The following is a 13,773-nucleotide window of genomic DNA, read 5'->3' on the forward strand; positions in this document are numbered from 1 at the left end:
TTCACTACTGATTTGGGTTCTCTATCATGTTATTTAATTGCCTATTAAATAGCAGAATTATCAATTGAATTTGAAATTGTTCACAGAATGGAATTTGCCATTGACATTTTTACCATTACCCATGTTTACCAAGTTAATTTGTGATACAAACACACTTACTTGAACACAACTCTTCTGCATACTTTCAAGCAAACTTTTGCAACCATAAAATCTAGAAACTAAAAAGGAAACAGATAAGTACGTTCTGCATATACTACAGTATTCTATCTCTATTTGTAACTTTCAGATAAAACATTAGCAAATGTCTACATATATAGGTAGTCCTTGACGTATGACAGCAATTAGGACCAGAATTTCCATTGTTAAGAAAGATGATTTTTTAGTGAGTCATGCCTGATTTTATGACCCCTTTTTTGCCATGGTTGTTAAGCAAATCATTTTATTTATTCAGTGAATCACATCGTTATTAAGTGAATTGTCAAAGGTTGATTGGAAGGCCACAAAGGGCGATCACAGGTTTACCCGATAGTAAACTGGCCAATAAAATTTATAAAGAAAGAAAGAAAGAAAGAAAGAAAGAAAGAAAGAAAGAAAGAAAGAAAGAAAGAGAAAGAGAAAGAGAAAGAGAAAGAGAAAGAGAAAGAGAAAGAAAGAGAAAGAAAGAAGAAAGAAAAAGAAAGAAAGAAAAAGAAAGAAAGAAAAAAGAAATAAATAAATCAAAGCTCAGCAAATCAGCTCAAAGTGACAGAAATTTTATTTTTTAAATGTGCCCTTCTGCACCAACAGGTTACAAGAGCATGCCCAGAAAGCATGCCTGGAGCAAAATTCTACAAAGCAACCAAAATAACCAAGTAGTCTTTGCATTTAACTATTTTATCAATATTTCTATAGAAAGCACAATATTGCATGCAAACACACCCTTCTTTTAGTTGTCTGGATTGTACAGCATACAATACAACTTACATGCAACATACAAAATACTAATAGCACTTAGACTTATATACCATTTCACAGTGCTTTACAGCCCTCTCTAAGCGGTTTATAGAGTCAGCATATTGCCCCCAACAATCTGGCTCCTCGTTTTATTAACCTAAGAAAGATGGAAGGCTGAGTCAACCTTCAGCCTGGTGAGATTTGAACTGCCAAATTGCAGGCAGCCAACAGTCAGCAGAAGTAGCCTGCAGTATTGCATTCTAAGAATTTTTTAAAAATCAATGAAAAAGTAGGTAACCTGGAAGCAGTCTTTGTATTTTATTGCCATATTACTTCTCGTTTCCCATATAATTCCATATAGTCTAAATTAGCAGCAGCCAGTTCCTATACTGGCTTGGCTGGGAAAAGCAAAAAAAGCCAAAAGCCAACACAAACCACTAAAAACCAAACAAAAAATGCTGCGCTTGAAACAGTCAGAAACCACTGAAGTAACTACTGGTAAGACTTATTTCAAAATCCTACTTTATTTAGCTCTCCAGGATAGGGGTCCTTCAAGATCACAACAAATTGATATTAAAATACTTTGCATATTCCTCCTTACAGCATTTTGGACTGCACTCATTTGGATGAATGGGTGCAGTCATTATGGTTGAAATATTATTGTACTATTGCCTTAGAATGATAGAGCTCCTAGATTTTTATTTTTACATTTCTGTGTCACCAAAGAACCATTATTCTCAGGATTCCACTTAATCAAACTTTTCAAAGGTCTCCCAAAGCCTCTCCTATAGGCAAAGCCTGACTTTAGTTCTTTATGTAATCTTGCGCACAGAGATGTTCTAAAATGTATGTTTTGAAAGAAGCCTGTTGCAAAAGTGAAGCAATTTTTTCAGACATGAAGCTATTGCATGAACTCAGAACGGGGCATGTCAAATTCTAAATGCCTCTCCTTGAAACCTGAAATATTATTTAATTAGAATTATGTCCTGCCTTTCCTTCAGGAGGTAATGGTATTAGCCATAGCCCTTCCTCTTTTTTCTCTCTGGATAATCTTATAAAGCAAAGAAGGTGACTAACCCACAGCCATTCATTGAAATTCTTTGATGGAGGCAGGATCAGAAGCTGTTTTACTTGAATCAAGTATGGTATTTTAACCATTACATCACACTAGATCTCTGAGTTTGGCCCACATGCATCACATGGTTCCTCCCAAGATAGATAGTCCTCAGAACTCTAATGGACCCTGTACATTTTTTATTTATTTATTTGATTTGTCAATAGCTTACAAGATAACAGGTATAAGTATAAACATAGTTTTGAATACATGAGATGGATACGTATAAGAAAAATAAAAATAAACAATAGGACAGGGACAGTAGACACGATTGGTGGGCTTATGCACCAGACCTCTTAGGAAAGGGGTGAGGTCAATAGTAGACAGTTTAAGGTTAAAGTTTTGGGGGTAGAAAACACAGAGTCAGGTAGAGTATTCTAAACATTGACCACTCTGTTGCTGAAGTCATATTTTCTGCAATCAAGTTTGGTGCGGTTAACCTTGAGTTTGTATCTATTGTGTGCTCTTGTATTGTTATGATTGAAGCTGAAGTATTCATTTGCAGGTAGGACATTTGCAATGTATGATTTTATATACTATATTTAGATTGGACCGAAGGCGGCGTAGTTCTAAGTTTTCTAGGTCTAGAGTTTCAAGTCTGGTGGCATAAGGTATTCTGCAATGAATAGAGGAGCGGAGAACTCTTCTTGTGAAATATTTCTGGATTTTCTCAATTGTGTTAATATCAGATACATGATATGGATTCCAGACGGATGAGCTGTATTCAAGTATAGGTCTAGCAAATTTTTTGTATGCTCTAGTTAGTAGTGTGATATTACCAGAGAAGAAGCTACGTAGGATTAGATTAACAACTCTTAATGCCTTTTTGGCTATGTAGTTACTGTGAGCTCTAGCACTTAGATCATTAGAGATGAGTACTCCAAGGTCTTTGACAGAGTTTGGATCAACAAGGTCTTCACTATTCAGCTTGTATTTTATTTTCTGATATGTAAGACAGAGCATTTATTTGTTGAGATTTGAAGTTACCATTTGATTGACCATTCTGATACATAGTCGAGGTCTTTTTGGAGGGTAGTAGTATTGTCTGTGGTGTTGAATAGCTTTACATCATCAGCGAAGAGAATGCAGTTGCTCTTAATATGATCACAGAGGTCATTTATGTATGAAGAGAGTTGGTCCTAAAACACTGCCTTGGGGGACACCACTGTTGACAGGTACAGAATTTGACAGGACACTCCCAATTTTGACCATTTGTTGTCTGTTTGACAGGAATGCTGCTTCTTCTTCTTTTTTTAATAAAGTTTTATTGAGTTTTAACAAAACAAATAAAACATCTTATTTGAGTACAGTATCGTTCTGGGTTATCACATTTCCATACAGACACAATTTCATATGCATATTCATCTTATGTATTCAACTTCATATCTTATTACTCTTTTTCCAACTTCTCACTATTTCTCCCTTTACTTCTCTTAATTTTCTTTTATGGTTATCTCATTTTCTTCTTATTCAATTGTAGTTCTTTTACTTAAATTTCTATATCTTTTTATTTATTGTACTTATACTTTTGTCTGTCTTGTTTACAATTTCATATGTTCTCTTCCAACATTCTTAAGAAGCAAAATTCCCCCTATGATTGCCAATCGAAGTGAAATACATTTAAATCTTATTGTTATTATCATATGAAATCTCATTAAACACTGAATTTGTGCATTCTAAAATTATAACATTCAAATTTCTAATATCTATTTTATAGCATGTAGATCTCATCATTCCGACTCTGCTTGGTACTTCCCTTAAAAATGTAAAAAGAAAAATTCTAAAAACTATATATATATATATATATATATATATATATATATATATATATATATATATATATATATATATATATATATATATATATATATGTTTTCTTAAGTTTTCATGGGTACTTACATGTATGGTGTTCGGCTTGGTTCGGGTATTTTCCCACGTCATTGTAGTTCTTTAAAGTTGTAGCAACGTTTCAGCAGAATCTCATCTGCCATCATCAGGCTTCTGTATTGTGTCCGTCTGTGGGTCAGACTTTTACAGTGGTTTCAGATTTAAATTTGGGGCAGCCTATTGCTGTGCCAGAATGGTTTTTTCTTCATCCTGATTGGTTGGGAGTCTTGGTCTGTGTTTATTGGTCTCGGAGTTTGCTGTGTTCTGCTTGATGGGTGTTTCTGATATCTTCTGTCTGTTTTTGGCTCTTTTTGTATCTTGATTGGCTGGCAGCATTGTGTTACTTTAATGGAGGCCTTTAGTGCAGCTTGGCTTCGGGTAAATGGACGGCTATCATTAGTTAGGAAGCTGGGTTTCATCTGGGTGCCTGGTTGGGGTGTGTTTGAGCTGGAGGTATCAGGGGGATCTGTTTGTGCCCAGGTGTTTGCCTGGCTTGTGGTGTGGAGATTTTTTGTTTGTGAGTGCAGGCTTCCAAATGATTGACAGCCTGGTGGAATCATCTCTTCTGTTCATGCTTTCTGGTCTTTTTTCAATCTCTATGGCTTCTCTGATGACTCTGTGGCTAGGGTTTTCCATAGTGGCCAGGGTTTTGGTGCCATTGAAGTTGATGCTATGACCTGTAGCTTCCATGTGTTGGACTAGTGAGGAAGTGTGTTCCAGCTTTTTGACTGCATTTTTGTGTTCATCCAGGCGGGTACTTATTCTTCTATTGGTCTGTCCAATGTATGTGGCCGGGCATGATGCACAGGGGACTTCGTATACGCCTTGGTTTTCCAGGTCAATTTTATCTTTGGGGTTGCTAAGGATGGCTGCTATTTTTCTGTCTGTTTTGAAGGCAGTCCTGATGTGATGTCTGTGTAGTACCTTACTAATTTTGTCTGTAGTACCTCTTATGTAGGGCAGGACAGCTGTTCCATAGGTCTGTTCATCTTCTGGGTCTCTATTATGTTTCAGTGTGTTTTTGTGGATCAAGCTGGTGATTTTGCTTTTGTGGAAGCCGTTGGCTGTCAGTACTTTAGTCAGGGTGCATAGTTCAGCCTTAATGTGTGTCTTGTCTGCCAGGCGTTGATTCCACCAGGCTGTCAATCATTTGGAAGCCTGCACTCACAAACAAAAAAATCTCCACACCACAAGCCAGGCAAACACCTGGGCACAAACAGATCCCCCCTGATACCTCCAGCTCAAACACACCCCAACCAGGCACCCAGATGAAACCCAGCTTCCTAACTAATGATAGCCGTCCATTTACCCGAAGCCAAGCTGCACTAAAGGCCTCCATTAAAGTAACACAATGCTGCCAGCCAATCAAGATACAAAAGAGCCAAAAAACAGACAGAAGATATCAGAAACACCCATCAAGCAGAACACAGCAAACTCCGAGACCAATAAACACAGACCAAGACTCCCAACCAATCAGGATGAAGAAAAACCATTCTGGCACAGCAATAGGCTGCCCCAAATTTAAATCTGAAACCACTGTAAAAGTCTGACCCACAGACGGACACAATACAGAAGCCTGATGATGGCAGATGAGATTCTGCTGAAACGTTGCTACAACTTTAAAAGAACTACAATGACGTGGGAAAATACCCAACCAAGCCGAACACCATATATATATATATATATATATATATATATATATATATATATATATATATATATATATATATATATATATATATATATATATATATATATATATATATATATATATATATATATAAACATTAGCAAACAAAATAGTTATTCAAAATCATTCTAGTACTGGTATGAACCTTGTAAATCTTTCACGTTTCTTTTCAATATCTATCAATCTTTGAGAACAATTGAAATGTTTCCCTCCCTTCTTCATTATTACTTAACTGTTAATAAGCATACCATTGGAGTCATACAGTTTTATCTTATAAATTATTTACTATTAATAAGCAAAATAATTATTCAAATTCATTCTAATAACTGGTATAAATTTCCTTATAAATCTTTCACATTTCTTTTCAACATTTTATCAAACTTTAGAAACAATTACAATGTTTCCCTCTCTTCTTTATTATTGCATTAATTATAAATAAACATACCATTACATAACAATACAGTTTTATCTCATAGATTATTTACTTATTTCATTTCTAACTCATTACAGTATTCTACTGTCACAACACTATCTTTTGTACCTTTGCAGAATCCTCACTATTAACTTAATTTAACCATTGTCTCTGTGTTTTCTAGCTCAGCAAATACCTTTAATCCTAGTACGTTTCCCCTTTTTCTTTATTTCCTGTTTTTGTCCCTCATAAGTTCTTTCCCTATCTTTCCCCCCTTTTTCTCATCCCTTTTTTTATATCCTTCTCTCTCTAATTTTTCCTTCTGTAGTTTTCTTTTCTGCTTCTCCTTGCTGTTATACTTCTTTTTCAGACTATTTTTCTTTTTGGCTGTTCCCTTTGATCTCAAACTTTTAACTCCTTTCCCTCCTTTTCCCCTTATTACCACACTTTGCATTATTTGATCATTGAAAATGGCTTCTTCTTTGTCCCGCCCTTCTTCTTGCTCTTGAAGCTTTTCCTTTTGCTTTTCATAGTTCAGGATCTCCATTTGAAAAAATTCAAATACAAAGCCAAAGGATCTTCCTCCCCTTTCTGCATCTTCCTTCTGTTTTTTAAGACTCATCTTCAATTCCTCCAGGAGTGATGGCATTTTAAACACTTTTGAACAACCACCCGATTGACTTTAAGTAAAAACAGAAAAAGAAAGAAAAAACCAATGCCAAAAACTTTATTTTTAAATCACCAAATGATCCCAGATTGTTCCTTCTTGTTTCTTTCCTTTACTTTTCCTTTCCATGGGTTACTGAAATAAGATTTCAGTTACAATATAGCCTCAGGAGTCTTTTCAAAGTTTCACTGTTAATCCTCTTTATTTTTCCAGGTGGCACTCCATTTTTCCATTATTCCAAGTCCCACCCTTTTGCTTCCACTCTTCTCCTTTTTAGGGCTTTAAAATGACCAAGAAAAAAAATCTTTATTCTCCTTTTGACACTTAGATTTCAGCTTAAGGTTGCCTATTAGTGTCAAAATAGATTAATATAAATTTCTTTCTATACCATTTGTAATTGTCAATATAAAGGTTTAAAAAAGGGTTTTTAACCTCCTTTTCTCTCTCCTTCGCCGCTTAAAGATCTTTCAGAAGTATCCCTCTAGGTACTTTTAGATTCAGGGTACCTTGCTTAGATGTTCTCTGTTGTTTAGCCCGGTCTGCCCTGCTTTCCTCTTTCCTCTTTTCCTCTTCTTCTTGCACAATCTTATCCAGTCGGGTTCTTCTTTGAGGTGGCCATTTTTGACCACTGCTGCAACCGCCTTTGGGGAAGGGAGTTTAGACCAGCCAAGAAGGAGAGATGCGGCTCCCTTCCAGTCGGCTAGCAATCTCCCCCCTCTTCACCACCTCTACAGGGTGGCTTCAGCCCCGAATCCAAAGGATCGGGGCGCTCCAGCAGCGAGCACAGATCGAAACCGCGCACGATTGCAGATTTCGGTCTGTCACTGAAGAGACACAAACCAGACAGGAATGCTTCTATCTAGTTATGTAGGTGTCCAGAGATACCATAAGATTTTAGTTTTAGTATTAGTTTGTCATGTACCACTGAATCAAAGGTTTTACAGAAGTCTATGTAGATTGCATCTATTGCTTTGCCCTAATCGAGTTGTGTAGTCCATATGTTTTTGCAGTGTAAAAGTTGCAGATTACAGGATAGCTTTTTTTTGAAACCAAATTGTTTATTAGAGAGTAGATTGTTTGCCTCTAAGTGGAGGATAATGGATTGGTTAATAATTGATTCCATGACTTTACAGGTGATGCAGCATAAGGAGATTGGTCTGTAATTTTCAACTAGGCTGAGGTCTCCCTTTTTAAAGATGGGGATGACCGTGGCTTGTGACCAGGGGTAGGATTCTACCAGTTCTCACCTATTCACTAGAACCGGTTGTTAACAGTCTAAGCAGTTCGGAGAACCAGTTGTTAGAAGAAATTACTGGCCTAATCCTGTAAGGAAGGAAACATTCTGGTCTTGTTGCTTACAGAAACTGCCTCTCTGTTAAACCTTATTACATTCTTGGCAGGACTAGACTTCCTGTCTCAGGACCTACTCTGTAGTTTTTCCCCCCTCCTTTGCTGGTACTTTGCTTGTGTGGAGTGACCATTTAAAGCTACAATGGCACTGAAAAAAGTGACTTATGACCATTTTTCACACTTACGACTGTTGCAGCATCTCCACAGTCATGAGAGGCCTGGCGAGGAGATGTGTCCCTCGATGTGAGTGATGTTGAGTTGGCCATGCCCAGCCAGGCACATGACCACCAAGTCATGCCCACCAACTAAACCATGCCCACAGAACCGGTTGTTTAAAAAATTGAATCCCACCCCTGCTTGTGACCATAGTTTTGGCAAGGATTTGGTCCTGAAAGATTTTTCAAAGATTATGCTTAGAGGTTCAGCTATGGCAGTGGATAGCTTTTTTAAGAAGTAGGTACAAATTCCATCCAGTCCAATAGATAGGGATGGTTTTGGATACATCATGGTCATAAGTCCTGATATGTTTTATGATGGTCATATGACCATGGGACTGCAATTACTGTAAATATAGCTGTATTGCTAACCCCTTAAACTTCATTCATATGACTATTGGATGGGGAACTTGATTGTCGGAACTTTGAATCTAGGTCATAAGTAGCCCCAAAGTAGGTTTGTTGTAATTTTGCTAAGTGACCAGTCATAAGTCAAGGATTACCCATATGCTTCTTTATACTGTCAGTTACAGGTCTAGTCTCTCCAATTCTGCACCGAAGAGGCAACTCAGACACTTCAACCCATTAACCAAGATAATAAAAATAAAAGATTGATAATAGTAACGTCATCTTCAAGTTGATTTGTCTTGACATCAAAATGGCTGCTCTTGTTCTGTTACGTTCTTTTGGGTTTCTGAGATTTTTTTGGTCTTCCATCCAGGTGGTAACTAGATTTGGCCCTGCTTATCTTCCTAGGTACTATCACCTGTTTGTCAGTTGATTATTATCCCAAACTTACATTGAAAAGTGCAATAAAAATTCTCAGATCTTATTTTGGACTGATAGTTTAACTTTTTCTTTTATTGTTAATATGTTTATGAAATTAGTGATGTATATGAACAGAAAAGTGAGAGTCCCAGCTCAGTGAATCAAGACTGCCAGTGTTCAAAATGAAGCCATATTTCCATAAATGAATATACATGGGGCACTAATAAGTATGCATATTGTTGTTTGTCAGAGCTTTAAAGTGGGTTTTGCATTACCTTTAAGTATGTCTATGAAATATTCATTACAATGTTCTGTTCTGCTTGATTATATTTCCAGATCATTTAAACAATGCTTTGCCATCTCCATTCTCAGTTTTAGAATGGAATAACTTTAATACTCCTATTAATAGCAGACAGCTGTGGGGGTTTTTTAAACTGTAAGATTTTTTTTAATTTGTAAGGTATATTTTATGTTTGGGTTTGTGAGTTTTTTTTTCTTACAGTATTTTTTTTTGTAAAAAAATAATAATCAAGTGTTAAAATAAATGTGTTAGGCTGAAAAGAAGAATTTTTCTTACTTTTATACTGTAGTTAGCTAGAACAGTTAAATCACTGTAGTTCCAAAGTATGAAATCTGAAAAAACACTCTTACATGTTAGATTAATTTACTATATTTCCCAACACAGATTCCTCAATTTTTCAAATGTTTAATCCAAGCATACATATTATTTCCATTCAGAATTAAATTTGATAAAGCATCTATGTTGTAAATAAAAGGCACATGGAAGGTAAGGTTTTTTGAGAAGCATTTCTTACTATAACTAATACAAAAAAATCTGAAGAAGTATTATATGAGAAGAATTGAATTGGAGAAAAATACTTTGTTAATCTAAAATATTTTATCCATGTTTTGACTACCTAGCAGATACTGTGGTTAACAGTAAAACAGTATTCATCCCAAAGAGACTGTCTGTATCAGTCAATCAATCAATAATCAATCCTGAGTAAAAATAACTTAAATAAAACTAGTACAAAACAAAGTCTAGTAACAAGGAAGGCAAAAGTCAGTCTGAGAACTGAAAATCACATGAATCTTATTGCACAAAATGGAAGTAGTTCAAAGGTTTGCTTCAGAATGGACACTAATTGGGCTTCAAAGAGTGGAGTAGTAATCAATTTGGATGGGTGGGGGCTTGTAATTTTCCTTACTGTTCATCTGGATTCATGCAGAATCTGGCTGTGCCAAATTATTTTGGGCTTTAGGGTCCATAATTGCATTTGGAAGTAAACTGATAATTTGAGAATTTACCAATTATTATGTGGGGAAAAATAATTTTCTATCCCTGCTTCAACTGTGGTAATCAATGAATTAATCCAAAAAGTGCTTTTAAATTGTCTTTGTAGACACAGAAATGTTTAAACATTAAATTTATGTCTGAAGAGGTCATCTTAATGTCTAGGGGAAAGGTTGCACCATAATATCTTTCAGTCCGTAGCAATGTATATTGATTATATGCCATCAAGTCAATGTTGAATCTTAGTGGCCACATAATTTTCTCCATGGCAATCTGCCCTAAATTAAATTTTCAGATCTTCCAATGGTGGACTCATTGCTACTACAATCTTGCTGCTGGTTTCCTTTTCATCTTTCTTTCTTCCTTTTCCAGGATTAGGGTCTGCTATAGAAAGCCGGATCTTTTGCAAAATGTGCATGAAATAGGACAGTTTGAGTCTGGTCATTTGTGCTTTGTATGAGAACTCTAGGTTGATTTGTTCATTGATCCATTTGCTTGTTTTCTTGGCTTTCTATGTTATGCGCAGGAATCTTCTCCAATGCCAAAGTTCAAAAACGTCAATACTCTGCTTCTTCTTCAAAGTGCAACTTTCACTTCCTTATAATGTCACAGAAATTTCCATAACTTGCATGATTCCGACCATTGTAGCTAAATAACAACATGACATTTGAATATCTTTTCCAAGACTTTCATGTTTTAATTTTTTACTTATTTCTTTATATGTATATATAACAAGACCAATTATATACAAACTACCATACTGGTATGTATAGGTGTGTGATAAACAGTGATACCAAAAATTGAGTAAGGGCACAAAAGAAATTTTTAATCTGCTTTTAGCTTTACATTAAAAATGAGCCCTGGGTCTTTTAAAGGTAATTTAAATTTCTATATATATTTGATTCTAACTTCAAAAGAAAGTAAAGATAAATTTTAATTCTTTTCCACTTCAGAAAATATTTCACTGTCAAGCAAATGTGTTTCATTATTTAAAATATTAATTATTGTTTATTATTGTTTAGATCAGGGTTTTTCAGTCCTGGCAACGTTAAGACATATGGACTTCCAGTCTCAGAATTCTCCAGCCAGATGCTTAAGGAATTCTGGGAATTGAAGATTACTCACTTTCGAGTTGTCAGTGTTGAGAAATAATGAATTAGACAATATACAGGCTATGGATGTGGGACTAAAAATAGCAGTAGCTCCACAGCTTTGTACAAGCAGTATGTATTATAAGATAGAGAAGTTAAGGCTATTGCTTAATTCATCATCTCATATCATCTAATCCCAGCAAAGCATGATTTATGCTAACCTTACAGTCTCCATTATGCACATAACCATTCTTTAAAAATGCATTTGAGAGAATCTCTTTTTTGTTTTAATTATTTTTCTTTTATCTCTCAGGCTTCTAGTCAATAAATAGGTAATTTGTTTTAAAAATTTTGTGGGAAGTAGAATATATACATTTCAATTTTATTGGCATCCGAAAATGAGGAGTAATGTGTTCCCATTGAGTTGGAAATGGACAGCGCTGAAGTAACCTACTTGTGTATGAATAATGAATAATATGAGTGATTTATCAATATAATTGAGCTCAGAATTACAATCATAAATCATGGTGAATATTAAATGGGTCACCATGTCATTGCGTCCAATTTTGGAATCTTTTTTGAAAATTCCTGAATATTGCTTTAAAACATGTGCATTGTGTACTATTTTCTTTATCAGCTCTAAAATCAGAGTATAGGAATATAATTCTAAAATTTTGTTCTGTGCTTACACTGTTCCTTGAATCTAGATTTGTGCCTGTCTGTCTATGCATGGATAATACTGTTTTGAAAGTATCTTTTGAAAGTATTTTTATTGTTTAAGAGAAATATTTATAACACAAAAGTTTCACCAACAGTTCCTACTAGCAAGGCAGATCCTGTGATCTTTTAATCAGGAGAGCAAATTGTCATACTATTATCTTCGTATGAAGTAGTAATACAGTTTTATTTATTTCCCATTCAGCCCCTGTGCTTCCTGGGGCCTACCAACAAAACCAGCCCCAAGGATATGGTTACATGCACCAGACTAGTGTGTCATCTATGAGATCAATGCATTCACAGCCACATTCAGCTAGCTTGGTAAGTATTAAATTAAACAATATTTAAAGATACTTTTGCTATACTTGATACTTTAAAAAGTTGCCAGGATGCAAATTTCAAATTTAGTATGAAGAAATACTACAAATTAATGTGTTTTCTTATTACATGGGCATCCAAGAATGAAACAAAACAGTCAAGATGATCATTTGATCACATGTTTGTGCCTATCATCTTGATATTTTTTGGCTACAATTATGGACATCCCTGTATGATTACAGATCTTCTTTGAAATATGTTTTACACAAAGAGAATGTTTGCAGATTTATTCAGCCAGCAATTTTAGTCACATAAATGTTTTTAGATGGATGGTTTATATATAAATGGATATATGCTTACAGAAATTGTTGTATTAACTGGTCCAGTAACTGCCTTCTAATGGAATTTGTTTAATGGACTTTCTTCTATTTTCTGTTAACAGAGAACTTATAGAGCTATGTATGATTATAGTGCCCAAGATGAAGATGAAGTTTCCTTCAGAGATGGTGACTACATCATCAATGTACAACCGATTGATGATGGTTGGATGTATGGTACAGTTCAGAGAACTGGGAAAACTGGAATGCTTCCAGCAAATTACATTGAGTTTGTTAATTAGTTCGGCATTAACTTTTATGAGCATTTTGATTTAACTATAATCTTTTTAAACAAAGTATTTTTAAAACCACAACTTTATGATTTTCCTGTTAGTGTAACAATCCATGATCATATGCTAAAGTCAACATATAGTCCAATAGGAATCTAGGAATACTGAGCTCTGAAAGCATGATACTTAAATGATTTATAAAAAAATATGTTGATGGTGGAAACTGGATTAATTTTGGTTAGCTCCCAAATAGAATCCTGCCTTTCTAGTAGGTTGTGTTTCTCATATGAATTATAAGTATAAAGCAACTGATATTTTTTTATTGTGTGACTTTGAAATTGTAAGAGGCATAGCTTACTGTTGAGGTTTGAGTTATTAAAAGTCCAAGTGCATCGAATCAATGTTTTTGTTGTAATGAATGACATGATCAAAAGTTGCTTACTATTGCTTTGCATACCATGTCCTTAATGATGAAAGATTCCTATTACCTATAGTTGTCTGATCTATTACCTTTACTCTAAAGTTCTCATTTGTTCTCTTTCTGCTTATATTTGACTTCCCAAAGCACTAGTTGACATGACTGCTAAATCATTAACTGTATGAGTCTTTTAGGGAAGTTAGTGACAAATTCACAATGCTCTTGTTAAATTCTATGTTTTCTGTTGTGTTAGTACCAATTATTTTTTATTTGCCACTGTATTAATAGTTTT

The 13,773-nt window shown here is 35.0% G+C and overlaps 1 protein-coding gene across 3 annotated transcripts in view; it reads left to right on the plus strand.

Annotated features, from left to right (window-relative positions):
* The window catches only part of NEBL (nebulette), a 172,530-nt gene extending 158,980 nt beyond the window's left edge, over positions 1-13,550 (plus strand). For all 3 annotated transcript variants that reach the window (XM_026675721.2, XM_026675722.2, XM_087948325.1), the window contains 2 exons: positions 12,344-12,459; positions 12,899-13,550. In XM_026675721.2, coding sequence (XP_026531506.1) covers positions 12,344-12,459; positions 12,899-13,075 — 293 coding nt within the window. In that variant the 3' untranslated portion in view covers positions 13,076-13,550. The remainder of the gene's footprint in view (positions 1-12,343; positions 12,460-12,898) is intronic.
* Positions 13,551-13,773: the final 223 nt, after the last annotated feature.

This window comes from Notechis scutatus, chromosome Z, assembly GCF_049901735.1.
Source record: "Notechis scutatus isolate UNSWTSFEM ecotype Mainland chromosome Z, rNotScu1.2, whole genome shotgun sequence".
Taxonomy (NCBI): Eukaryota; Metazoa; Chordata; class Lepidosauria; order Squamata; family Elapidae; genus Notechis; species Notechis scutatus.